Below are 25,811 nucleotides of genomic sequence, written 5' to 3'. Positions count from 1 at the left end.
AAGCTTTAATTATCCTAGAAGGAGCAGCAGCCAGCTCTGTTGTTGTTAAACGCTAAATTTGGCTGAGACAGCAACATTGACATCGTCCGCATCTTCCGCGCGCTAAATCACATGATGTACATGGTATTTCGAAAATCACCCATAAGACGACGCGAGAGAATGGGTGCGGGGCTGAGCATTGGCAGTGTTGATGCTGGCGTGAGGAGGCTGCGACAAGCAACATTGGCATCGCGATTGGCACTTGCGAGCACGCAACGCCACTGACTGCAGCACGAAGGCAATTGCGACGGACGTGAAAGCATCGAAAGCTGCAGGAGCGTGTTATGAGATTCGAGTTCGTCGCGACTCAATCACAGCTCCGAGATCGATATCCATCAAGTAGACGCAAAAGTGACTTGCGTAAAAACAGCAGTGAAGGCAACCATGCCGTGAAACGATATCTGGATGAGGAGAACACAGTCACTCCAAATTTGACATAGTGTGTGAGTATTAACAACATTCATAACTATTTATAATGCTTTCAGCAGATACGTTCTGGAAAAGACAATGCGCTCCATCACCACTCATATTCATTCTCATAAATCGTAAATGTGCCGTGTTCAACCGTATCCGTGTTCGTGAACATTTCGCTACAAGATCGTGCACACAGTGCATCGGATTTCGCAAGCGCTCAGTAGACGAAAAAGGTCTGGACATCAGCGTCCGACTCGCGCATCTTCTTGTTGCGGCGCATGAACATAATCTTAGCAACCCAGGCGGTGAGGAAGGTGGCAATGGAGAAAGCAGCAGAGGAGGAAAGAGCGATGACATAGCGGGGAGCATCGGACTTGGGCCACAAGTAGGGTGTCCAGATGAAGGAGGCGTTCATGATGGTGGTGACGATACCAATGGCAACAGCCTTCTTCTCAGGAGTCTGGCCACAAGTAGATCCGCACCAACCTAGGATAAGAGAGTTGACACCGTATGTTCCAATGGTGAAGATGACCATGGCGACGTAGCGGCCTGCAACACCAAGGGGCGCACATGCGACGAGAAAACCGATGGTAGCGACAATCTTAGAGATGGTGATATGCCATGTGCGCTCGTTGAACTTTCCGGAAGACCAAGAGACAGCGATGGTGACGGCACCGGCGATGAGGTAGGGTGGGCAGGTAAGGACGAGGGTAACGGTGGTGCTGAAGCCAAGAGTCTGGACAACAGTAGGAAAAAAGTTCTTGAAGCCATTGGCGGCCACTAGAAATATTATGTTAGTCAGAATGCGACTGATTGTGAGATCTAGAACTTACAGTGCATGTGGGCCATGAAGGCGAAAACCCAGACCATGGGGTCCTTAGCAGCCTGGCGGAAACCAGTCCAGACGGAGGTGTCCTCGCTCTTGCCGACAGTATCGATGGCCATGCGACTGACAGCAAGATCGCGCTCAGCCTGTGTGAGCCACCAGGTGTTGTGAGGGAAGTCGGGAAGCAGGAAGAAACCGACGATGGCAATCAGGAAGGTAACGATACCCTGGAGGATGAAAAGCCACTGCCAGCCAGAGATGCCGGCAACGCCACCAAGACCGTGGAAAATACCAGCTGCAATCAGACCAGCGAAGGCAGTGGCGAGAATGTTACCGGTATAGAGGATAGCAATCCGGGTGGCGACCTCCTTACGGTTGTAGAACATCGAGAGGAGATAGACGGCACCGGGGTAGTAAGGAGCCTCCGTGACACCCAAGAAGAAGCGAGTAAGCAAGAGGCCCTTGAAGTCCTTCGCTAGAGCAGTCAGGGCAGAGACGACAGCCCATAGCATCATACAAATACCCATGTAGCGGGATGGGCGAGTTCGGTTGAGGAACATGTTGGAGGGAATCTGACCCAGAAGGTAACCAACGAAGAGGATGGACACACAGGTCTGGTACTGTGTGCTGGTGAGGTTGAGTTTCTCTTCGAGGTCGTCGAGACGAGCGAGCGCAATGGCGTTGCGGTCGAGATAATTGAGCCAGTACATGGACCACAGCATGGGCATGATCCATCGGTCGAGCTTCTTGACAAGGGCGATTTCCCTTGGGTCGGTCTTTTCGTAGGCACCAGAGTAATCAACCTTGGCGATGGCAGGCACAGACTTCTCAGGGAACTCATCGTTGGTTCTCTGCTGCTCAAGTATGACAACCTCGTTGTCCTTCTCGTTGGACACCATGGCGGCTTTCTGTGGCGATGAGGGTCAAGTAGAGGAAGAGTATCGATCTCGTTAGACGAGGCTCTTATGGTAATGTGGAGAAGCGACGAGGACCAGTAAAAAGTATGACTGAGCTGATGATCTGGAGAAGTAGAATCTGGGGATGTGGAGAAGATCTTTATACAACATTTTACGCTCATGGTGCCATGTGGGACAGAAATCAGTTACCACTTCGGGTTGGCAACAGCCCGGAGAATCTCGACTGATACTGGATATCGTTGAAACGCATACCAAGACACTTGTGCACGCTTCTACCGGCCGCCTTGGAATCTGAGGCCTTTCGTGCATGGATGCTAGGGTTCAGTGGAGGCTCCGATGGCAACTTTGCCCGACTCAACCTCAGGCCTGCATGCGGGGATACTCTGAGAGGCGTTTGAATCGGAGTATAGTCCCACCCACACAACCGCTAAGTACCGCTAAGTTTCCGTCCCCCGATAGTTCGTGATGTTAACTGGCTCCCTGTGGCGTTGGTCCGATGTTGGCCTTAACCGCTTTTGCTACCACCGATACATTGCACTCTCCTAGAGCTCCGGTAGTTGCCATGACACGAATACCACACCTCTTGGTGCCAGCAATGAAGCTCTGGTGGCCTTCCTACACAATGAATACCGACCGTCTGCGGTTGCTCGGTTGCGCGATCACTGAGTTCATGACGCCGATCACAACGGCCAAAGCCTGGACTCGCAAGTGAACAACGGTCTCGCTTGGAAGGAAGGCTGCATACCAAGAAGTTCAGCACCCCACCGGGTAGCAAGAAATCGCTTTTGGAGACATACTCACCGGCAGATGCGCGACTCGCTGCCAGGTCCGGTGACGAGCCCAGAAACGAGCCTGACGCTTGGCGCTCTTGTCGCCATCCAAGAGACACCACTAAGCCATGGCAAGCCACAAGTTTCTTGGATATGGGCAAAGTCGTGGTTTTGTCTGCAGAAGATGGCACACGGGCGCTGCATTTCGTGCTAGGCCAAGGAGGGCCCAGACTCCCCCAAGTTTTAGACCCGGGGCTTCATTGCGGGGAAACGATCGGGCTGGTTGCATGAGGGACTTGACGCTCTTGTGAAGCGTGCACCTCCTCGTGCGGTTTGAACCAGAGCAGGCCTTGTAATTTTCTAGCGTGCAAGCTTCGTCTCGAGTCCGTTATTGAGGAGTCAGGACTGAATGGAACCATCCTCCACGAACTGCGCAGCCAATCACAATCGCGCCAAGTCGAGATGCTCTCTTGGCTATCGGCGGAATGCAACACCAGCTGCCTACCCCACGGGGAGTTTCGGAAGGGGACTGAGAAACAACGGTAGATGTACCTTGTCGTGAGGTCAAGTCCATGGAGTTGTGCTGTCCGAGCGCCTCTCAAACAGCTGTTACTCAGCACAACTGAGCTGCGCGCCTCCACCGACGATACTTGCCCCGTAGTGATCGAGTATTAGTGATCGAGTAGCGCAGCCTTGGACGCACGTCTGATCGAATTGCTGGCTGCGGAGTTTGTTGATGCTCACGTGTGCCGAAAAAGTGTCGGAGTGCAGATGATAGCGTAATGATTGTTTGTGGGTTTGGGCCTGTGTGCACACGGCCTTGGCGATGGGGCGGAAGATGCCCATCGTCAATCATCAACAGACCCTCAACCACACGGACAGTGTTGATCGACATCAGCGCATGTGCATCCCCATGGGGCAGATTGACTTTGGCGAGGTCAAACGGCTGACGGTCGACCAGGACTCCGGGCGAACGTGGGGGCCTGCCGATGAATGCTGTGTCTTGCCGTGACGGTTTTCGTGATACGATCGAGGGCAAGATGTCGAGAGGTGGCCGATGTGGTACATACTCGAAACGCGAAGAGCCAGCGGGAAACGAAAAAATCATACGAGTTGATAAGAGATGGCTGGCTACAAATATCAATGTCGCGAAGTATGCACGGAAAAGTACCCGGGCGGCTGCAGGATTGCTTCATCCGCACGGAAAGGGCGGGTCCCTGCAGAAAGGCAGGCATCACGTATTGCACTGGGCTCCTACCGTTGTTGATTGCCACGCGCCGATGGTTTGAGGTGTGGGGCTCGTGGCCTTTCAGTGCAGCGTGTGGTCGTGTAGCTCTGCCTCCCGCAGCCCAAAACTTCATCACTTCTGCATGCATGGATCCACCAGCCTAGATATCACCTACGAAACATTCCTCAATAACGTGGAAACCCTCTAGATATGGGAGAACAGGCGTCGTACGGCCAAAGGGTATCACAAACTCGCCAGCGGCTGTACATATCGTATACATGCAGCATGGTGCAAGTCCAGCTCATCGGCAATACAATGTACTTTATAGATTGTACGTACATTTCTCATACGACTAGAAGAATTCCAGCCGACTCAACTCATCCCTCCTACCGCCGAGAAGAATCAAAGGAGGCAGAGAATGTCTGCAGTGCAAACAGGAAGTTATTCGTGGCCGTGACTCGGAGCGAAGAATACTCGACAGTCGACTATCTGGGCAAAGAGCCGTCTTTGGTCATAAGCTCTGCGGGGCAGAAGCGGTCACCCACAGCCTTTGTAAGCCCTGGCCAAACGTACACAATATTGATCTGGTGAGCTATTACGACTGCAGCTGCAGAAGGCATAGAAGCAGGAGAATAAATATGCCGATTGCTGTCATGCTACCTATATGTGCGTATACTACTTCAATTCCAACCTCATGGCGTCGTACTGCACATACAAGGCTTCAGGAAGCAATGCGCTCTCGTAGTTCTTACCACCGTATGGCAAACTCAACACAAAAGTGTTCTCGCCCTCCCTCAACAGCTTTGCATCGAATACGAACTTGTTTGCGATGTTGTAGCAGATAACTGCCGACCTTACGGCGCAAGAACTGGAGTGGTGATACGGGATAACCCAAGGCTGCAAGTCCCTGCCGTTAACGTTGACAGTGTACGGAAGGTTGGAGTATGGCTCGCTCGCATTGTAGACATCGGTGTTGCCCGCCGCCGTCTTCGCACCTGCAAGCTGAACAGTAAATGTCGCTGTCTTCCGATTCTTGAGCTGCTGCTCCTTTGCGTCGAAGAGGATTGTCCAGTTGTTGATTTTCTCGTAGACAGGCTCAGGACGCTCGTAGTTCGCCTTGCCACCGAAGATGCTCCAGTGAACGTAGTTGAGCGCCTGGGAGGGGTCGTCGCGACCGACTTTGTAGGTGACGCCCTCGGGAAATTCCGTCACAAAGTCGTAGTCGGCCCAATACAGTCTGTACTCGTCGGTAAGCAGAGGGTGGGTGGGCGACTGAGCATATCCGTGGCGGTACTCTCCAGACGACTTGTCAGGTGTACCAATGCGCCAGAGCTCGGTCCCAGCGCTTTCAGGGTTCCACTTCGCCTTGATATTGGTGTTCTTTCCAGCATTGACCTTGACATCGTCCTGGATATAATCGCCGAAGACACCATCAGCGTGAACAGTCAGGCGGTAGTTACCAGCCTTGACGCGGTCAATGCTCACATCGCCATTCGACGACACCTCAGCCCAGTACTGGTAGGCCTTCGTATCGTAGACGTTGTCTTGGTAATCAACACCGCTCTGAGCGAGGACAGCGATGGCATTCTTAGCTCCCTTGGGCAAGTCAACTTTGGCCTTGAAAGTGCCACGGCCAGCTGCAGTGACTAGGTTGGGAACATGCTTCGCAATGGAGTCATAGAATCTTGCGTTCCAGCTAGGGTTGAGACCGTACTGGTCAGCATCAGCGCGTAGTTCCTCAAGGGAACCGCCTTTATTGAAGTGGAAGTATTGTGGTCCAAAGGTCCGGTCGAAGCCATGGGTGATATTAGGGGTCTGGTCACCGTGGTGGTTGCTGCTGATGTAGTTGTAGACGATTCCGTCGACGACGAGATCCGAGTGCAGCGGTCCGCCGAAGTAGGTCTCGACGGTGTTATGTACCAGCCATGCGCCGTATGTTGATCCGTTGGCACTGCCAGATCCATCTGCCCACATGCCGTGGGACTTGTGCTTCCTCCATGTGTCCTGGAATCTAATATCGGTTAGATCATACATTTTGTCCAAGTTTCCACTCTGCGACTTACGTGTACTTTGTGAAATAGTCGCCCACCTGCTGAACATACGGATCGTCCTTGTTGGGAAGGTACCAAGTGGCATCCTGCACAGTCACCTGGCCTTCAGTGCTTGGCCTAGGAGCAGCAAACTCCTCGTTTGTTACGAAATGGGTGAACAGAGGAGGATCATGGTTAGGTCTGAACATAGTCCGCAATTCCTGCAGATTACGCAGAAATGGCGCAGTCTCGTTGTAGTAGGCGACGCGACTGAAAGTATGCAGACCTGTCTCGCCTTCTCTCAAGAACCAGTACTGTTCCAAACGCTGGCCGGTAGGTGCGTATGTCTCGCCCATGCTGATGCCTCCATACTTTACACCGGTTGCATCCGTTCCGTTGAATAGTTGGTAGTCTACATTGCTGCCTCGACCGGGTGTCCAGAATCCGGATGGAGTACAATAGCAGTCAAGGTATGGTCCTACGCCTGTGTTACCATCCTCCTTCCCAAGCAGGTTCTGACCGTCAAGCGTGAGCAGGTTGATGTAGCCGCGGGTCTTGCTGACACCAGCGACGAGGCGCTCGTTAGATATGACAAGGGTGCTGTTGTTTTCCGAAGCCTTGAGCAAGGCCCATGTTAACGATGTCAAAGACAGCAGAGCCGTACTTGTCGCAAGAGTGGAACGCATGGTTGGAATAGACCGCCAACGAAGAACACTGGGGACTTGTAAGAACGCCTTTCCCCCATGTTTATAGTTACAACCCAAGACTTTTACCCGGAAAACGGGAAAACTACACCACCCGACACTGGTCAACAGACCAGCAAACGGGGGGCCTAACCCAGCCCTATAGATGAAGAGCTCAACTTTTGAAACGACGAAACAACATTTGAACGTCAAAATTTGTTAGTTGTTCTCCGCGCGCGCTGCTCCATAAGATGCTGTAGTAAGGACCAGAATCTGTAGGCATATAAAAGAGCTCTTGCAAACTGCTTCCTGCAAGGAATCCTTCAGGGGACAGGCCTGGTCGGTTGACGATGGGGTGTACATGGGGATCAGGGGCAAACGCTCGCTGGAATGCATGTTCAGTCCGGGGAAATGTGGGGATAGCAATATCACGTCGGTTCTTCGGTGTACATGCAACCGAGCCAAGACGCGAACGAGTCGCACAGCCTCATGCGAGCGAGGACTGCACCTAAGCGACTCCTGCTAGCTGCATGCAGAAGCTGGTGAGTTTCGAACGCACTGGTCAGAGAGTTGTGGAGATGGTCAAAAGGAAAGATAAGGGACCCACAGAACAGCACGTACGCAAGCGCGTGACATGATTACGTCATCGAGTCGGTGTCACCCGTCGATGCATAACGTCGCAACTACACACTGTACCTCCATCTGAGGCTACTTTATTGCCTGGGAGGTCTTCGCTACAGTGATGAGACCTTCGACAGATATCGTGCGGGAGCACTCGCCGCTCCTGCACGTTGATGAAGGGACAAACGTAGTTACCCTCACCCACGATGATCCAGAGGAGCCTAGAAACTGGTCTGCAGTGCGGAAATGGTTAATGGTCGCTGCAATCATACCCATTGATCTCAGCGTCAGTTGGGGTGCTTCAGGGTACGAGCAAGTTCTCCGCAATTATATTCGTCACTGACCCTTGTGTAGCTTTTCGCCTGTAGCCAGTGACTTTGCGAAGGACATGGATGTGCCCACACATGTCGCAACACTTGGATTGAGCATGTATATCCTTGGACTGGCGTTTGGGCCGATGTCATTAGCACCTCTATCGGAGTACTTCGGACGACGACCGGTGTACATCTTCGCCTATGGTATCTTCCTCGTACTGTTGCTGGCAACTACCTACGTCGAGAGCCTCGCACCTTTCTTGGCCCTCCGACTGTTCTCTGGCTACTTCTCTTCAACCACTATTTCGAATTTCGGTGGGACCATCGCAGATCTCTGGCACCACAATGATACCGGACCAGCTATGTCGTGGTTCTTGTGGGCTGCAACAGGCGGCTCGCCAACTGGCTTTGTTCTATTCTCATTCATTGCGCACGGAAGAACATGGCGTGATGTGTTCCGAGTCATGTTCTTCATATGTCTCTCCTTCTGGGTCGTTCTCGTCATCGCATTGTACGCTCTCGGTGAGACGCGACATAGCGTCATTCTGCTGAAGAGGGCGAAGAAGTTGAGGAAGGCCACTGGAAACAATGAGATTGAAGTACCAGACGAACTTAGTCAACGGGGACCCAAGCAACTTTTTGGCTCGGCACTTGCGCGACCGTTCCGATTCCTGGCTACAGAAGCCATTGTTCAGTTCGGCGCGTTGTACAATGGCTTTCTCTACGGTTTATCCTTCCTCTTCAATGGTGCTTTCCACATAATCTTCGGGCCCAACGGCTATGGATACAACACCATCGGCATCGGCATTTGCTTTCTAGGCATCGTATTTGGGATCTGCTTCGGTCTGTTCACAAATGTTTTCCAGGAGCGATACTACCAGCGTCAGGTTGCTAAAACTGGTCAGCGCGACGTTCCAGAGGCACGATTATACCATGCCAAGCTGGCTTCTATAGTCTTGCCCATATCTCTACTGGCTTTTGCGTTTACGGCGGACCCAAGTGTGCATCCTATTTTCCCGGTGCTTGCATCTGCCTTCTGGGGTTGGTCGTTCTACTGTCTCATTCTTATGACCTTGACGTATACGGAAGACGCATATAAGTCGTTCTCGGCATCAGGACTCGCTGGCGTGGGATTAATACGGAATTTGGCGGGCGCTGGATTCCCCCTGGTTGGAAGGAGTCTATTTCTCGGTATCGGCACAAGAAACGCATGTCTTGTTCTGACAGGGCTGGCAGTATTGTTGGCACCGATCCCATTCGTTTTGGAGAAGTACGGTGTGTCACTACGAAAACGCAGTCCGTGGGCTACTGCACACGGAGATGAAAGCGACGACGAAGAGGGTTGAAGTGTAAAAACACCAGGATAGCACAGACCTTCGGACATCGATGCTAAAGCATCCCGGATACGGCAGCCTGAATTTTCCAAACACACCTAATTTTTCGAGCTATAACGTGTCCCTTGTGTCCATTTGTCATTGAGCAAAGCTGCGATAAGTGCGAACGTCAACACAACATTCTGCAATCCGACCCTCATGACCCGAGGTCTGAGTGCGAAGACCAAAACCGTGGAGATGACGTTACGGGGGAATTTTACGCCCACAACGGCGTCTGCAACGACCTATTATTTTGTTAATGGAAGCCTTCGGGGACCGGAGCACAAGATGGAGAACTCACGTTTGTGTAAGAATAAGTAAGATAGATCAAAGCCACACTACACATCGGAGGCATCGCGAACGAAAACATGTCGATCCCGCCAGCTACGATTGACCAGTGGGGACCTTTACCAAGAGCACATCTGAACATCATCAAGCCTGGAGGCCATTAGGACAGGTTTCCTGCTGATCGGCGCGAAGGCAAGTAGAAGCCAAAGCTCCACTTCCGGTTCGCATACCCCATCGTGGTTGCAGGCCAGCCACAAGATCAATCGATCACTGAATGGCGAGCTAACAACAGTGCCAAGCGTACTGCTAATGAGGGCTGGTATGCTCATCAAGCCTACCTGAGAGGCGTTGAAGTTGTATGGTGGGGATGGCAGATATCGAGATCAATGTCACGGGCACTTGGAAGGCGGCGGTGACGAGACCGTAGAGAAGTACAACAAAGAGGACTGCGGGCATGGGCGTCATCACGAAGAAAGGTTGGTACGTGTGGTGCAACGACTGCAGCATCGAGCCCTCCGACGTCAGCCAAGGTGTCAATCGTCGAAGGTGTGACGAAGCTTGAAGATATTGCTGACGAGAAGGCTGGTAACATGCTGTATGCTGATGACGGTGAGCCAGAGACAATGCTCTGCAGCAGACTGCATGGTGGAATGAAGTGATGGGAGATGTATTCTTCATTCTGATGCACATGTAGCCCACAGATAAAACATGGTGCTTACCAACGCCAACTCCACTCAAAGTTCTCCCCTGATCTTAAACTGGTAACGCTAATGTACCGATGTAGTTCCTGGCCCATGGACCTTACAACTCGATCGCTTCCTCCCCAAAGCCAGCCCATGCCTTCCAGCTAGCCCAGCCGCTGCTCTTCTCACCAGGCAATCTGCTAGCCTCAATCTCCTCAGGTGTCACACTGTACCATTCCTTGGTGGGAATCCAACCAATATATGCGCGATCTCCGAATCCACCAATCCAGTATACCTCGTCAACCACCAACCTCACCCACCTGCTCTCATGAATCCTGTTACCAGGCAGCCACCACGCAGCATCCGGGTGATACTTGACAAAGCATGTCGTAAGCGCCGTCTTACTAACCTCCTCAGCACTGATCTCCTCCAAATGTCCCACAAGCGAGAATCGCGGCAGCGACGCCGGACTGCGCCACACGTTATCCTGGGGGTGCCAGCGCATGCTGAGCGTGATATTTGAGCCCGCATCGACGTTCTTGAAGGACGTCGCGATGCTGATAGCGAGGATTGTAGGGTTGCCTGTGTTGGGCTCGCAGTCGCCGAAGTAGTCCATCAGCCCGATCGGGGCGCCGTCGACGGAGGGCCGGTTCTCGGCGGTGTGGTGCGAGGGGAACACGGTCGAGAGCGTGCCGATGCTTTCGAGGCGGAGGATACGGCGCGCTTGCACGGCAGACTCATGGACGCTGGGAATCGTGAAGCCCGTGGCATGTTGGGCTAGGTTGGTGAAGAGGCGCTGTGGTGATGGGAGGGAGGTAGCCGAGGTTAGGGAGATAAGAGACAGGAGGGCGGTGGAGAGATACATGATGCTTGACTGACGCACAAATGATGGAGAGAGAAGATTTGATAAATATAGGACACCGGTATGGGAGACTGAGACTGAAGCTGTCACCAGTATGGTGTAGAAGGTGAACGGAGCTTCAAGCGGGACAAACAAGGTGCATCACGCGATTATGCTGATGGCGGGGGGCTAAATATTGTTACCGAGACTCAAGAGATATGGTCCTATACCGGAGGACTGAGGGCTTTAGCTTCAATAGGATTGTTTGCAACGAATTGCAGCATCGTGTTCGCCAAGCTGGTGGATGATGTTGTTGCCAGCCAAGTACGCGTTCCTTCAGTTTGACGTTCGCGCCTTCCATCTGATAAGACAAGGTCGCAGCCGCCAAGGCCACCCATGCCGGATACGGCAGGCTCGCTTCGCACACAGCCAAAATCGATACCTCACCTTTGACGCCGCCCCCCCAATCATCGACAACCTCACCGCCAACCTGTACGTATCCCGCCCGCATGGCTGCACCGTCCGCGACCTCTGAACACGAACGTTTCGACGAAAACACTCTCGCGCCGCCCGCACACACCTTTTCCACAGGAGAACATAGCTAATCTGCGATTTGCCACAGAACCAACAGTCGCCAACTCATCAACCCCATCAACCGCAATCATGGGTAAGGTTCACGGATCTCTCGCTCGTGCCGGAAAGGTTAAGTCTCAGACTCGTAAGTTACTATTCAAATCGAGTGTGTAACGAGTGCTAACAAGCCGCAGCCAAGGTAAGCCTACACTCTTCCTGAATACACGCACGACAACCGCGACAACGATTCGGCCCCACGCACTATCCGGCGGATGCATCGAGGGCGCAGGATGTGGCGAATGCTGGACGACAGGAGAAACTGGTATAGAGGCTGACACGCTGGAATAGGTTGAGCCCCAGGAGAAGAAGAAGACCCCCAAGGGTCGCGCCAAGAAGAGGCTCACTTACACCCGCCGTTTCGTCAACGTCACCATGACCGGCGGCAAGAGGAAGGTTAGAGGAAACGGACATCCTTATGAAGACGAAATGCTGACCCGGTGCAGATGAACCCTAACCCCACATCGTAAACAACTCGATCGCGGGAGGGCGTTCGGAACGAGTACGATGAGCTAGACGTTTTGTCATGAATTCGGTTTCCTCGGGCTGGCTATGACTCTGGATCAGAGGGAGTGGGACTCTCCGTATGAGGTGGACGTCGCCACGGCACATCACCCCGCAGCAGCAAGATCCCACACTTTGGGATGATGGGGGCATACTCATGGCGTAAATGTACATTCGGCTTTTGCACGGCTACATCACAAAATAAAGCTTTTTGTGACTCACATCTTTCTTTTGCCTTGCATCTTGTCGTTTTGTTTCGTGCGTGTCTCCGGTTGGCCGCGTCGACTGTTATCTTACCCGCGACAAACTTCAATTCACGGCTGGAGACCCATCACTGCTTGCTTCAGGTTTCACATGCGCCATCAAAAGGTCGCACATCCCCGCAGTCTTGCACGAGAGGGCGGATGAGTGGGTTGCAGCCGGTTGGTCAGCGACGCGCCTCAGGCACAAAGCTCCGACCAAGCGAACGACGTCACCCTGGCTTCTCAGCTCATCAGCCGCCTAAGCTCCGACCAAGCTCTACCATCAAACAAGCAACTTCAATCCCAGTACCCCAAACACCACCATCAATATGTTCAAGCGAATCTTCGGCGAGGTACGTTCTCACCAATTGGCTTCTAGTATGCACCACTGAGCATACCCCAGCACGGCGCAAAGAACGTCGTAACCCTCTTCCACAAACCCTCCTCGCAGGCCTCTCTGCGAGCTCACACCATCCTCAAGCAAGCCAACGCGCAATCCGTTGCAACTGCCACCGAAGACCAAGCCAGCAGTCACGATGCCCAGAACAAGGCCGAGCGCACAGAGTTCGAGCTCGATGTCACAGAGGCACCGCCCACGGCCGACCAGCTCAAGAATATCTTGGAGTACCTGGGTGGACCGAGTGCGGTCGGACGCATCATTGAGGGAGCCAAGGACGAGACAGATGCGTTGAGGAGGCTGAAGGCGGATGGGGAGACGTTCAAGAGGCCGCTGGTTGTAGACTGGAATCAGGGAAAGGCTGGTGAGTTCACTGCATTTGTATGATATGTTTGTAGGGTGTACTAACAAGATTGCAGTTGCTGGCGACAGCGAATCTGAGATCCTGAGCCTGCTCAAGGGCATCTCGGCTGAGAAGAAGTAGGAGGTTGAGCGTTGCATGTAGCACAAAAGACACCTGACACAAGGTCTGTCATCTAGATTTCTTGAACCGCTGTCTCGTGTTGCTTCATTCGATAACTTTCACATCGAACATGCAAGGACCCTCACCGCTGCTCCGTGCATAAGCACTGACGTGCGGGCGACGGGTACCTGCAGGAACCTTAGGTGGCTTCCTTTCACGCCAGTCCCTAGAGAGGACGGTAGATTTTCCTGTCTCGCACGCTTTGTTTGTCTAGTTCACCGCCGCCCGCGTCTTCGTCCTGTTTGTTTTGTCTCAATTCCTTAATGGCAGCTCTTTCGTGCGCAATGTCTACAGGTGCTGGCTCCTCCATCACCCAGCAACGAACTGCGGAAAGACGACGCATCTCCCCGGAATCATTCGTTGGTTGACGACTCACCTTCACCTCACGTCGCCGCTGCGCCCGCCAAGACAGCACCTTCCATTATAGCCAACAGGCTCCGGCCTCTACACTCACTCCCACCACCTTTTCACTCTCTACAAGCCGCCTTCAACGTCTTCTTTCCTACCGGCGTACGGCGTCCCGCGATATGCACTTGCTTTGTTGAAGCTTCTGTCTCTCGACTTCTTCTCTTAGCCTTTGTATTTACTTCTTCCACTTGCGCCACCATGGGCGAAATGCAACAGTTGCTGCCTGCGGCAGTCAGCTCAAACAGTCAGCCGACAATTCCAGAGTCGAAGCAGTCCGTGTCACCTGCACCCTCAGACAATACCGTCACCGCACCGCTAGTGAGCTCGAACAGCAATGTCAAGCCACAGCAAGGTCGAAGAAGCGCCATCTTCAGCACAGATCTGGGGCGCCGCGCGCCGCGTGGACTACAGCACCCAAGATTCTGCCAGCCTATTGCGCGCAGCGACACAGTCATGGACGTCGTTGTTGGGGCAGGTCACTTGCTGCGCAAGTACCCCTACCAGTATATGGACATTTTTCCACAACAAGATTGGCAGATCGGCGACCTGTGGGATGATCATGACATTCAGATCGAGGGTGAGGGCTACTTCACAGAGATGCTCGGCTTCATTGAGCGTGACAATGTCGTTCGAGTGCAGAAGTATGCATGCGAGTATGCTCAGAAATACACCGGGCGACTGAACCTTATTGGAGGTGACCTCACAGGGCTTTACGACGAGGCCAGTCACCTCTCGATCGTGGACAAGATATTTGTCAATGGCGAGACCCGCGACTACCCACCTGTATTCCTCTGGAAGGTCGCGCACTTCCTCCGCACAAATATGCTCGCAATCCAGAGCATGTCGGTACCGCCCAAGGATGCAGCCGGTGCTCCAGGAGGTCCGGTCACGAGTCACAAGGACTCTGTGGTACACAGTACTGTGCAAGCTCCAGCATCAGTCGAAGCTACTGCGAGCGCACCTGCTGCCACAACCACTGCAACGAAAGGTAAGACGATCATGGCATACCTGCCATCGGGCCACAACTGACATGATCATAGCATCCACTCCTGTTGTCAGGCCAGCGCCTACAATGCCGCATACGCAAGCGATTTCCACCTGGCATCAAGAGCAACAATTCCCTCGCCTTCCAGCCGGTGCACCTGTTAACGGTCGCTTCGCCCCATCTGCCGGTCCTGTAGGAGGACTTGGTTATACCGAGCCCATGGGACACATGGTGCCAGTCTTGCCTGCACATCATGCTGTCGGTCCAAACATGGCGCGCTCTAGCATGCACTACCCTCGAACTCGGGCCCGTTCCGCATCTGGATCGCACAATCAGATCACGCCAGCAAGCCCGTATGTTGAGAACATGCCTCGCATCTCATCAGGATTCGGTCCCCGTCAGCATGCTGGCCCGATGTTAGCGACACAATCGCCACGATTCCACCAAGCGCACATGGCAATGAGCCATCAGATGAGCAGCGTTACGCCAAACATGATGCCATTTGTGTACGACCAGGACCTGATGGGACCAGGAACAATGGCAGGCCAGCCTCATCCTACTGGCGCCATGCATCCCGGCTCTATGTCTCATCACGCAAAACCGGGTCCTCCAATGGTGCATGCCTACCCACGATACACGTCTAATACACAGGTCCCACCGTTCGCTATGCCTATGGCCGACATGACGAACGTGCATTACGGAGGACATCCGGGAATGCCCATGCAGCATGTGGATCCACGTCACCCGAACGATCGTCGTCTCAGCCAGCAGCACGCTAATGGCAACGCTTTGTACGATCCCTACGAGGGCAACAATGTAGCATTTAGAAGTGCAGGGTGTCCCAACGGCAAGAAGTTCAATCAGAATGGTATGCACAATTCCAACGGCCGCCAGCGCAAGCCTTCATTCCCAGGTAGCCGTCCCTACCATGGCCAGTACACAAATGGACGGCCACAGACAGGAGGCCATTACGTTCCTGGACCAAAGCCTTACTTGGAGGATGATCTTACGGTTACACAAGATCGGGAATACGGCTGCCACATTGACTGGATCGGTCCACAGAACACGACTGTGAACGAGCTGTACGTAAAGGACTTGCCAGAGGACATCCGAGAGGCAGAACTGCAAGCCCTCTTTCAAGAGCGACTGGGTACTAGGCCGACATCAATCAACCTTCGAGTTAGCCCTCAGTTGCCGCAACAGATCCAGGCTCGGAAGCATGCCTTCGTTGGGTAGGTTGGCCTTCATATATCTGCAGTACTCAAAGCATGTTGCTGACTAGCCATAGATTCTCTAGCTGCACAACTGCCAAGCAGGCGCTCCACATTCACAATCCTACTATTCGTGGGCTCACAATCTCCATCACAGTTCCCAAGCGGTTCTTCAAGAAGACGTTGGACGTTCCACAGCGAGACGTGGTCGAGGCAGGCCCCTCAGCCTACTCCCGGTACACAAGCAATCCCAACAACCGCGAAGGTCGCAATCGCGTCTCTTCGGTTCACGAGAGCAACGATGTCACAGATTCGACTGCTGTGACGAAGGAGAAGCTGTCGTACTCCCCACAGGATGCTAGAAGCGACCTGCCCAAGAAGAAGAAGGGCAAGCAGACTCAGCAATCTCAAGCTACTGCTGGCAGTCCCGAAACTCGCAAGGCGAAGCCGAGGAAGCAAAGTCAGGAGTTACCCACAGAAGAGAAGCCCACTCCACCTACGAAAGCAGTCAAGACTGATGATTTGGACGTAAGCGCCAAAGCTGACGAGCCCGTCTTAGAGTCAATTACCATTGATGAAACCATCCCCACTGTCAGCGCACAGACTGAGAAGCCTCAAGCCAGCGATATGACTCCTCCTGTCGCAATAGAAGACGCTGCCAAGTCCGCCGATACAGAAGCTATTGTTTTGAACCCAGGCGCGGGTGACAAAGCTGCAAAGGCCACACCCAAGAAGTTCCTACTAGAGCAAGCGAGCCCTGAGGCCCAACAAATGGTTGACCCTCGTACCGAGATCATGGTTGAGGAGGATCTGGTCAAATCGCAGGTTGACGCGAAAGATACTGTTGCACAGCCAGTGCTCTCGATCCCTCTTGAGTCAGAAGTGTCACCTTCGGATGACGAACTCAAGAATGAAGCGAGCTTCCACTCCGCAGCCGAATCACAGTCTGACCTGGAAGCGAAGGTAAATTCAAAAGTTGGTTCGGACGTCACGAACCACGGTTCCACTACCCCGGCTCCTACCACTGATATTGCCACAAAGAACGTCGATATCCCGTCAGGGGACGCTCTTATCTTTACAGCAGCAGAGAACGAGTTGCCTGAAACTGCACCAAAAGTACTAGCCACGCCATCAGCCGAGCTCCAGGCAATTGCAGTTCCAGCAGCCACACAGGAGGATACGAATGCGCCCACGACATTGACCGTTATCAGTGAACAGACAAAGAAGAGCGGCCCTCAGCAGACTGAGGCACTCTTTCCCCTAAGTAAGAAGCAACTGGCAACTCAGGCAAAGAGGGAAAAGGAGCAGAAGAAAAAAGCTCAGAGGAAAGAGAAAGAGCTGACACAGAAGGCGAAAGCCGAGAAGGTCGCAGCCAGTAAATCTGTCGCAAAGAAGGTTCCAGCTGCGAACGTAACGACTGTCAACGTGCACGGCACCGTTGATAAGACTGACGTTGACATTGAAGCGAAGCTTGCAGTTGATGTTAAGTCAGCTAGCATGAGTGCAGCTACTCCTCCAACCACTCGAGATGTCTTGAACACGAATGCATCTACAAAGAAGCTAAAATCTGCTACGTCGCAAAAGACTGCTGACAGCAACCGCGACAAGCCAGAAAAGCGGAAAGGCAAAACATCAGCCCCCAAAGTTACAGCTTCGGCAGAGGACAAGAGTGAGGACCATGGTAAGCAAACCAACGGCACCAGCATTTCCCACGAGACCGGCTCAGTGACCAAGAAGGACGTGAAAGTCGAATCCCAGGGAAGTACGCAGGAGACGGCGGTAAAGGAGAATACACAGGAGAACGCCCCAGCTCCGGATGCACAGTCATCTGAGCAAGATGACAGCAGGGATGTCGCTAGCGGCATGCCAGGTTCTAACACTGCTGTGGCTTTTGGTGATTCGTCAACTCCTTCTGGAAAGAAAAAGAACAGGAAGACGAGAAAGAACCCTGCCGTTACAGAGGGCGCGGAGGAGACGACCAAGCCAGGTCTAACTTGGCCGAATCTTGAGTTCCGCCCCAAGTCGCCCAACCCACCGTGGATGGGCCCAATCGACATGGAAAATGACGTTCAGAAATACGAGAAGATCATGGACGAGGCTTGCGGTGGACCTGACGACTCAGAATACTCGTGGTCTGACTTACCGACCATGGAAGATGTCCTGAGTTCAGATGAGGGTGAGGCCCCGGCTGCTCAAGCTGGTGGTAGCAGACACCATCTGAGCATGGATGTGAACGAGGTGCAGAAGAGGAAGACGTACGCGAGCGCGCTCTTTCCCAAGATCAAGAAGTTGCAACCGGACACGGCCACCGAGATCCTCGCTCGTGTCGTCAACGTCGCAACAATCGAGGAGATGGCCAAACTGTATGGACACCCTCTGCCCCAGCTGTGTCGTTTACTGACCCGATTGTCCAGTGTCACCGACAATGCTGCTCTCGTCGAGAAGGTCGATGAGATCGTGTTGTTTGACCTGAGCCAGAATACTGCGGACTCGAAAGATTCACAGCCTGTGGCCACCCAGTCAAGCACCGTCTCCCGAGAGGAGATTGTCAATAGGGGCCTTGCAGCCATTGAAGTTCAGATTGGTAAGCAACATTTCAGTCCTTTCGTCGATCCATTGCTTATATTCGCAGCTGCCAAGAAGGAAGAACTGGAAGCGGCAGATGTGAATTGTGCCGCGTACGACAAGCAGCTGTCGGAGCACAAGGGCACTCAAGAGACCTCCAGTGCTGATGAAGGCCGCGTTGCAGTCCTTGAGGCTCAGCTTAGTAAGTGGTCTGATGTTTGGACGCACGGGAATGTGCTAACAATTGAAGCTGCCACCAGGGCAGAGACTGCAGCAGCCGAGGCAAACGTTGCTGCTCTCGAACAGCAGCGCGCAGAGCGCACGGATGGCCAGGATTCTTCTTACGCAGTCACACCGGATTCTCAGCCAGCAAAGAAAAAGAAGGCGAACAAGCACAAGAAAAAGAAGAAGAAGAAGCCAGCTGAGAACGGCGAGGCCTCGAACCCTGGAGATCCAGTCGACACCACTGTAGGTACAGCTTCTACCCCATCAAAAGCCGCAGCTGGTCCCATCGACCCCAAGGGCCCATGGGCGCATCAGTTCGGGGAGGTTGATGCAATCATCAACCTGGGTCAGAACGAAGCTGCCGATTCGAAGGCTTCCGTTCAAATTCGCGGCGGTGCAGCTACTCCTGTAAGTCTATACCACGTTGCAAACATGTGGATATTGCTTACCCGCGACTTGCAGACTGATGAGTCGGACTTGATACGCACTATGGAAGCCTACTTCAGGGAGGCTCATCCTGAGCGTAGGAGCAAGGGAAGGAAGGCTGTTCAGGGAGACCTCAAGTAGTCGGATAATTATTGTAGATAGCGATCATGGAGCGGTTCGCTTTGCATGTAACCCATCTGTGGTCTATACGTCATGTCGCTCATATGTGAGTAGGGAAGATGGTGTGTACTGAACATGAAATTCCTAATGGGATTGCGATACCCTGATTACCTCATACTACCTAATAGATTCGATGTCAACTGGATGCTTCAGGTGCATCTGCCGTCATTCACAGCTGAACGCTGGGAAATCATAACTGTATCAATCTACCGTTCCCCATTGACCCGACGACCCCTCAATCGCCGGCCTGTCCTGCTTCAATCTAGCATGCAACTGCGCACTCTCGTTCAGCCGTCTGGTGACCTCTTTCTGCCGTGCAACGTTCCTGTCATACAACTCCTCCTTTTCCTTCAACATCCTTCTTTCCACACCCGCCCTATGCTCAATCTCCCCCTTCCTCACATCCACCATCCTCGCCTCATGCGCCGCCGCCGCACTCGCCTTCCTCTCCTCTGCTTTCTGTCGCGTAGCTGCTGCATCGCGCTCCTGCTCCATTGTCAAGTTGTGCCATGCTGTCTTCTCGGCGCGCTTCATCCACTCCGCAGCTTGCACGCGCTGGACCTCGAAGTCGTGTTTCTGCTGCTCGAGGGATTGCCAGTGAGCTTGCGCGGCGGACTGGGCGGCCAAGTCGGCGTCCTGCGCTTCACGCTTGCGGCGCAACAAGTCGCGGTGTGTGGTCTCTTCGAGAGTGCGGGTGTGCTCATGTGAGTCCTCGGCATGTTTGAGCGCCAGGATATGTTCTTTTTGAAGATCGACGAGGCGCAGTATGGACGGCGGGATGCCGATTGCACCGGTGGGCTGATCGGCGGTCGAGGAGTAGAAGCGTGGTACGCAGCCTTTGTCGCGGAGGAGGCCAATTAGTTTGGGTTTAATCGTGGCGCGATGTAGTGTGGAGATGTGTTCGACGTAAGAGATGGGTGAGTATGTCAGACCGGATGAGTGGTACGCGTGCTTCTCATCGTTAATGGTTTCCCAGACTTCGGTTTCAAGTAATGCTTCGGTTATGTCCAGGGCACCGTGTGGATTGTCTAGAGCGAGGAGGATGCTGGACTTCTCGTTGCGAATTCTGAAGAGAGGGTCTGCTCCGTAATCAAGCAGGAGTCTGATCAAGTGTTGTACGCGCGAGCGTTGCTGTCCAGTGGCTGGTTCCGCGTGGAGACATAGCTCGCCCAAAGGAGTTCTCCCTTCATGAAGGCGAGATGGAAAGTTCGGGCTATGCCCATGCTGGATCAGAACAGACACTGCATCAACGTGCAAGCACCGTGCTGCCTCGTGTAGGCTTCCATCGTCCTTCAGTGCCGTCGGTGCCAACGCCTGGACAATCGACATAGCCGACCTACTGCTAGCGTAGAATAGTGCAGATCGTGCCCATTTGTCCCGATGTGATGGGTCGGCTCCACGCTCAAGTAGTGCCTGAATAATGTCACCCCGGCTCTCACGTGCGGCGACTGAAAGCGGTGTTATGCCCGATATGGGAGATGCACGCGTGGCGGAAGCACCGGCAGCTAGGAGTTCGCGCACAACAGAATCCGAGATCCGTTTCTGTGGTTGCAGCAAAGCCCACAAAATGGCAGAGATGGGTTCTTCGCCACTTGTTGGATCGATCACTTCGCGGATGATGATTTCAGGGCTCCACTCGTGATCAAGCAATGACCTGAGGAGTGGTGCATGGCGAGGGTAATTTTGCATCGCCATTATGAGCACTGAGATCTTGCGATCTCCAAATGGTACCAAATCTAGCCCATCAGATGTACATCCATGTTTAAAACAAAGATTGATTGAGGACATCGCTACTTGGTCTGCGATTTTGGAACTGAGTAACGCTGGAATGACAAGACTGAAGTTGGGTTGATGGAGTAATAGCTTTTCGAAGATGCTGTGGTTGGATTTCTGCGCTGCGAGTAAAAAGCAGACGCCATCCGCACTGTTGACGTTTGCATGGTGCCGCAGCAAGAGGTTAATGAGAGCCCCTATGTGCAGAGAGTCATGTGTGATGCCGAGCGTAGCTCGCAGCGCAGCGTCTACAGCCGGCGGCTCGACACCACAACTTAGTAGCATTTCAGCAATGCATACTGTGCTTTCTACATCGACTGCTGCATCCTGTAGGGTCCTCTCGAGGAAAAGCGTACGGAATGACCTCGTAACATCAGATCGTGACGGTTGGCGTTTCCCACTAAGAAGAACTTTCGTCAGCGATGTGTCTCCAAATGATACTGCACTCCCCAAGGCATCTCCACTCACAGGAGCTCCCTGCCTCAAAAGCATCGTGGTGGTGCTGAGGTCTTTAGTCCTTGCTGCGTATTGCGTTTCAGTTGTCAGAGCCTTGTCGAGAGCTTCTTGAGGGATCCCAAGCTTCAATAGGGCGTCCATAAGAGGCTTCTTCTTGGCAGGATCCTCCAGTGCGATGGTATACTCCAATGCTGATCCAAGGAGCTTCGAGTCTGCTGCGAGCAGTCGCTGAGCAATGTCAAGATTTTCTGGCCCTCCTCTGATTGCAATCTGTAGCGTCTGGAGTGCTGGACCATTTTCTACGCCATGCGCGAGAAGGATGTCCAACAGCAGCAGTGTCTTCGGATGTCGTCGACCGTGAGGACCAAAGACTAACGGCAACGCTGGCGAGGTCGAAGCAGAAGTCGGGGCGTTACTGCAGAGCAGATGGAGTATTGACTCGTCGGCTTGTGTGACTGCAAGAGAGATGGTCTGAGCATCTACTGGCGCTCCTGAGCTCAAAAGGAGCTCCATCAGAGTCACATCACGTTCCTTGACAGCGAGGCTCAACCACCGACCAAGTGAAACACCACCGGCGCCTTTTCCGAGTAAGCCCTGAAGAACGCGCAGCCTTTCCGGCCGGGGGGTGCTGAGTTGCAGTACGTCCAACGCTGCTGATGCGTGTTGTCCCTTGATTGGAGTATCGAGAATGGCATCGACCAAAATCCAATTCTCGTTCTCGATGGCAAGGCGCAGGCACTCGGCTTCTTTTGCTGTTGTTGGGACACCATGGTTGATCATCATCTTCGATCCAGGAGTGTCATCCTTTCGCACACGACAAATGAGAAGATCGGGTAGACCAATACTAGCTGGAGGCAAGCCGCAACAGAACAGCAACTGCAGGAATTGCAATGTTGCTACGCATGTCCGTAAGCGCATCACGGTGTCGAGCAGTCTTTGAAGGTTGTGGGGTGCAATAGCTGTCGGTCCAGACACCAACGTGAGCGTCATTCTCCAGTCTTCCTTGCCGATAGCCGAATTAAGAGCACTGGCTGAGTCAAAATTGGGGTCAGCGCCGTAGCGGATGAGGAGTGAGGCTATAGCTTCGGAATTCTGTCGTACTGCCGCAGAGAGACATGATGACATGACTTCGGGACGGAGCGCTTTGGGCGCCCTCAGCAGCAGCTGAACATAGTCCGGGTCGTTAGACTGTACGGCGGTACCTAGTGCATTGGGGAACCTGTTAAGATCTGCTCCGTGTCGTAACAACTCTTCGATGCATGCCTGGTCCTTTGTTGCCAGGGCAGCCTTGAGTCCTTCGTCCAGCGTGGTCTGATCTGCCCCAGAACAGGCCAGTATATTGACGGAGTCTGCTTTGCGGAGGGTAGCAGCCTGTTGTAGGACTGTGCTTCGACGGCGGAGGCCAGAGTTGGGCGCGTTGTTCTTGGACTTCTTCTTATCAGAAGTGTCGACAAAGTTGACTTTAGCACCCAACGACAAGAAGGCGTGTACAAGTCCAGGGCTGGATTCGGAGTTGCGGATTACGGCGGACAAAGCCTGATCCAGCTCATCTTGGGAGAACTCCCATTGTGTCGTGTCCAGCGCCTTTTCCTTCTCTTTAGAGCTCTTGAAGATGCGCTTAAGCACCGCGTCTCTACTCTCCGGATTCTTTTGCCGCCTTCTGATCAGAATATGTCGAGCTTGTGTGCGATCCTCCTCGCTCGAGGAATTACCAGGTTGTGACGGTGCGGGTAGGCATGGCTGTCGGGTAGCGACCGGGGTGATGCCCGCGTGGCTGATGAGCTCGCCCAGACTGACTTTCCTCTTAGCTTGAGCCATGATGGTGATGTGTGAATATGTCGAGGAATTGGAGGCGCAACGACGTGTTTAGACCCCAAGGCTCTTGCCGTGGCGTATTGCGCGGACCGGTGCGGAGGGTGCGGCCAACGCACTAGCCGATGCCGACCCTCCTAGGTACCAGTTTGCCAACCAGAAAACGTCACCCTTCTGTCCGTCGTAAGGCGCAAAGCTCCGAGTGCTGCGTGAGCATACAGTATCCTCTATTACTGCCACGCTGGATCGCAATCGTCATCTCGAGGCAGAGCCGCCTACCTTCACACGTCAAGTCAACCACACAGCAACTCCGGCATCTCGAAAATCTCTCATCGACCCTGATCGGCCACCAATACCGTTGCACTGGGGAAGTCGGCTAGAACAGTCTGGAGATGCGGGTTAGTGTCATTAGTGCCTTGATTGACGCAAAATCAGCCAACCAGCCTAATCTAGAAACATCCGTTCATCGCGGCGGTGAACACGGCCTTACCCCGCGGACGAAGAGCGGAATATGGTGACGGCCGAAGACGCAAGCGAGTTTGCGACTTCTTCAAGACGAAGTAGGTATTTCACCGCACCCTACGCGCCCGCTGCCGCTACAGACTCAATCCTTACTCGGCTGTGTCGGAACGGTCGTCAGTCGATGCTCGTATTCCCAGGCCGTTCGGTCCTGCCCGAGACCCCCCGTTTCAGAAAGTCTGCAGGTACCGTTTCAATTGAGTCTTCGAGACCTCCACAGAAGATCTGGAGATGACATTCAATGTTCTTTCCGATCACATTAGCTAGGCGCTCACAAAGAGGGTAACGAAGTGTTCAATAGAATGAAACCTCCACAGCACCTGGCGCCAGATGATGTGCGCTCAATTGCGGTTGGAGTATACAAGCTCGAGACGAGCTGTAGGTACACACCTTTACCAGCTAATAACGGCAGGTGCGTTGATGCAATGTTCCGGTTCGATTGCCTTCGCTCTGCGGCAAGCGAGCGCCTGAGCACACCCTGTCAACAGCTGCCAGGTCCACCATGGTCCATGAGCTCCATCCAGAAGGTGGGAACGTTTCGAGAAGTCAATCCCATCTTGCCTACCGGAAACTCTCCCAGTAGCTTCAAAAGGCAGTGCTCGTTATCAAAGAACCATGAACCAAGTCATACTGCTCGCAGTGAAACGATAGCAACATGCAGGAGAGTTTCGTTCTTCATCTGGAGTCCAAACCCTTGATATGACCAGGGTGGCAGCTGGGCCGCAACCTGTACCACCGAAAATGTCGTAACACAGTGGATACTTATAAATTGACTCGGTAACCGGCATTGGAGTACCCAGCAAGCACGCGCCTGCAATCAGACATCCTTTCCTCGTTTTCATTCTTGTAGGCTCTGGTAGCCCGGTTCGCATTTGTTGTACACTTATCACTCGTTCATCTTCTGACAGCTCGATACCCGTTTCCATTTATACACAAATGCTGTATACAAGCATCTTCGCGGCCTGCGCTTTGCCGCTCGCCGTTGCAGCACCTCTCTGCACCCGCGAAAACAACACCACTTGTGGGACTGCACTCTGCAATCTCAGCAATGTCTCTCAGCCTACCAACGCTCTAACACCACCTTCTGCGGATCTGCGCCTCGTTCTCATCGCTCATGGAGAGGGGACGCAAAACTACACCTGCGCAACACCGGAGTCCGCCCCATCATCAATTGGCGCCAAAGCCGAGCTATACAACGCCTCTTGTGAAGTCGCCAACCCCACTGAAGCGCAGAACAGCATTATCAGGGCACAGGCCATTGGCAACCACTTCTTTGCGGATCTCACGACCCCAGAATTCGACATCCCTCGCCTGGGTAACACCAAGTCGAAGAAGGTCGAGGAAGTTGATGCACCAAACCCCAGCGCCGACATCAAGTGGCTCAGGCTGCAGGCACAGACCGATGGCTCTACTAGCGACGTCAAGTTCATCTACCGGCTGAACACCGTCGGTGGACATGCACCCACCAACTGCGAGGGTAGAGCGGAAGGCGAGGTTGTTACGGTGCAATATCAGGCACAGTACTGGATGTATGCGTAAGCGTGATGAACCTGACGGTTTTAAGCGGTGCTGGAAAGGGTGTCCACGATTTCTCATTTCAGTCAATGTTGTATATTTTCGGAGGTGTAGCTTCGAGTTCAGGTTTGGTGGTGTGAAGTAGGAAGTCAGTCATAATTGGAGACATTTGAGTAAGGATTTGCACACATAGCGCCCTCCATTTGCTGGCAAACTTGCTTGCGTTGTCGGGGTCTTTCGCACGACAACGGCCGAACTCAACTAGTCTAAAAGAAGGAAAGCGTTCCCAGAACTCTTGCCTCGGCCCAGCCATCACTTCCGAGCATCATTACACGCGCTTATACCTATAGACACGCCTTCATTTCATCGCCGTACAAAACACGTAACGCGCTCTGGACCGCAAAGAAACTGCA

The 25,811-nt window shown here is 53.3% G+C and overlaps 10 protein-coding genes across 10 annotated transcripts; 5 read left to right on the top strand and 5 right to left on the bottom strand.

The window, feature by feature from the left end:
• Positions 1 to 670: 670 nt before the first annotated feature.
• Positions 671 to 2,178, bottom strand: M421DRAFT_100462 (MFS transporter; the record flags this gene model as incomplete). Its single annotated transcript, XM_033586523.1, has 2 exons — positions 671 to 1,233; positions 1,287 to 2,178. 2 exons carry the CDS (start codon positions 2,176 to 2,178, stop codon positions 671 to 673), a joined length of 1,455 nt encoding a protein of 484 aa, XP_033449602.1.
• Positions 2,179 to 4,679: 2,501 nt separating this feature from the next.
• Positions 4,680 to 6,933, bottom strand: M421DRAFT_137184 (polysaccharide lyase family 4 protein). The gene is made up of 2 exons (XM_033587437.1): positions 6,258 to 6,933; positions 4,680 to 6,205 (listed from the first exon to the last, which is right to left on the bottom strand). The coding sequence occupies exons 1-2, from the start codon at positions 6,908 to 6,910 to the stop codon at positions 4,870 to 4,872; spliced, it is 1,989 nt and encodes a 662-aa protein (XP_033449601.1). The 5' UTR covers positions 6,911 to 6,933; the 3' UTR covers positions 4,680 to 4,869.
• A 716-nt stretch (positions 6,934 to 7,649) lies between these two features.
• Positions 7,650 to 9,188, top strand: M421DRAFT_100460 (polyamine transporter; the record flags this gene model as incomplete). The annotated part of the gene is made up of 2 exons (XM_033586522.1): positions 7,650 to 7,834; positions 7,883 to 9,188. The coding sequence occupies 2 exons, from the start codon at positions 7,650 to 7,652 to the stop codon at positions 9,186 to 9,188; spliced, it is 1,491 nt and encodes a 496-aa protein (XP_033449600.1).
• A 485-nt stretch (positions 9,189 to 9,673) lies between these two features.
• Positions 9,674 to 10,397, bottom strand: M421DRAFT_137113 (uncharacterized protein). Its single transcript, XM_033587436.1, has one exon. It carries the CDS (start codon positions 10,191 to 10,193, stop codon positions 9,810 to 9,812), a length of 384 nt encoding a protein of 127 aa, XP_033449599.1. The 5' UTR covers positions 10,194 to 10,397; the 3' UTR covers positions 9,674 to 9,809.
• M421DRAFT_419882 (uncharacterized protein) lies at positions 10,002 to 11,342 on the bottom strand. The gene has a single exon (XM_033592279.1). The coding sequence runs from the start codon at positions 11,049 to 11,051 to the stop codon at positions 10,305 to 10,307; it is 747 nt and encodes a 248-aa protein (XP_033449598.1). The 5' UTR covers positions 11,052 to 11,342; the 3' UTR covers positions 10,002 to 10,304.
• A 348-nt stretch (positions 11,343 to 11,690) lies between these two features.
• M421DRAFT_61358 (ribosomal protein S30) lies at positions 11,691 to 12,107 on the top strand (the record flags this gene model as incomplete). Its single annotated transcript, XM_033595878.1, has 2 exons — positions 11,691 to 11,768; positions 11,949 to 12,107. 2 exons carry the CDS (start codon positions 11,691 to 11,693, stop codon positions 12,105 to 12,107), a joined length of 237 nt encoding a protein of 78 aa, XP_033449597.1.
• Positions 12,108 to 12,650: 543 nt separating this feature from the next.
• On the top strand, positions 12,651 to 13,636 carry M421DRAFT_419880 (uncharacterized protein). Its single transcript, XM_033592278.1, has 3 exons — positions 12,651 to 12,756; positions 12,807 to 13,164; positions 13,220 to 13,636. The coding sequence occupies exons 1-3, from the start codon at positions 12,733 to 12,735 to the stop codon at positions 13,282 to 13,284; spliced, it is 447 nt and encodes a 148-aa protein (XP_033449596.1). The 5' UTR covers positions 12,651 to 12,732; the 3' UTR covers positions 13,285 to 13,636.
• Positions 13,637 to 19,387: 5,751 nt separating this feature from the next.
• M421DRAFT_419878 (ankyrin) lies at positions 19,388 to 23,717 on the bottom strand. Its single transcript, XM_033592277.1, has one exon. The coding sequence runs from the start codon at positions 23,368 to 23,370 to the stop codon at positions 19,525 to 19,527; it is 3,846 nt and encodes a 1,281-aa protein (XP_033449595.1). The 5' UTR covers positions 23,371 to 23,717; the 3' UTR covers positions 19,388 to 19,524.
• Positions 23,564 to 24,700, top strand: M421DRAFT_136920 (uncharacterized protein). The gene is made up of 3 exons (XM_033587435.1): positions 23,564 to 23,762; positions 23,818 to 23,924; positions 24,185 to 24,700. Exons 1-3 carry the CDS (start codon positions 23,757 to 23,759, stop codon positions 24,579 to 24,581), a joined length of 510 nt encoding a protein of 169 aa, XP_033449594.1. The 5' UTR covers positions 23,564 to 23,756; the 3' UTR covers positions 24,582 to 24,700.
• M421DRAFT_419876 (uncharacterized protein) lies at positions 24,690 to 25,679 on the top strand. Its single transcript, XM_033592276.1, has one exon. The coding sequence runs from the start codon at positions 24,820 to 24,822 to the stop codon at positions 25,420 to 25,422; it is 603 nt and encodes a 200-aa protein (XP_033449593.1). The 5' UTR covers positions 24,690 to 24,819; the 3' UTR covers positions 25,423 to 25,679.
• Positions 25,680 to 25,811: the final 132 nt, after the last annotated feature.

The sequence above is a fragment of the Didymella exigua genome (assembly GCF_010094145.1).
Source record: "Didymella exigua CBS 183.55 unplaced genomic scaffold M421scaffold_11, whole genome shotgun sequence".
Taxonomy (NCBI): domain Eukaryota; kingdom Fungi; phylum Ascomycota; class Dothideomycetes; order Pleosporales; family Didymellaceae; genus Didymella; species Didymella exigua.
This window is presented reverse-complemented; position numbering and strand designations above follow the sequence as displayed.

What these genes read in the sequence shown, in the direction of transcription:
- M421DRAFT_137184 (XM_033587437.1), bottom strand. Translation starts at nt 6,910, where the DNA reads ATGCGTTCCACTCTTGCGACAAGTACGGCTCTGCTGTCTTTGACATCG. An exon ending in GACTATTTCACAAAGTACAC is followed by an intron (nt 6,206 to 6,257) that starts GTAAGTCGCAGA and finishes AACCGATATTAG; the next exon opens with ATTCCAGGACACATGGAGGA.
- M421DRAFT_137113 (XM_033587436.1), bottom strand. Translation starts at nt 10,193, where the DNA reads ATGTGCATCAGAATGAAGAATACATCTCCCATCACTTCATTCCACCAT.
- M421DRAFT_419882 (XM_033592279.1), bottom strand. Translation starts at nt 11,051, where the DNA reads ATGTATCTCTCCACCGCCCTCCTGTCTCTTATCTCCCTAACCTCGGCT.
- M421DRAFT_419880 (XM_033592278.1), top strand. Translation starts at nt 12,733, where the DNA reads ATGTTCAAGCGAATCTTCGGCGAG. An exon ending in TCAAGCGAATCTTCGGCGAG is followed by an intron (nt 12,757 to 12,806) that starts GTACGTTCTCAC and finishes AGCATACCCCAG; the next exon opens with CACGGCGCAAAGAACGTCGT. An exon ending in CTGGAATCAGGGAAAGGCTG is followed by an intron (nt 13,165 to 13,219) that starts GTGAGTTCACTG and finishes ACAAGATTGCAG; the next exon opens with TTGCTGGCGACAGCGAATCT.
- M421DRAFT_419878 (XM_033592277.1), bottom strand. Translation starts at nt 23,370, where the DNA reads ATGGCTCAAGCTAAGAGGAAAGTCAGTCTGGGCGAGCTCATCAGCCAC.
- M421DRAFT_136920 (XM_033587435.1), top strand. An exon ending in TGCGACTTCTTCAAGACGAA is followed by an intron (nt 23,925 to 24,184) that starts GTAGGTATTTCA and finishes AGTGTTCAATAG; the next exon opens with AATGAAACCTCCACAGCACC.
- M421DRAFT_419876 (XM_033592276.1), top strand. Translation starts at nt 24,820, where the DNA reads ATGCTGTATACAAGCATCTTCGCGGCCTGCGCTTTGCCGCTCGCCGTT.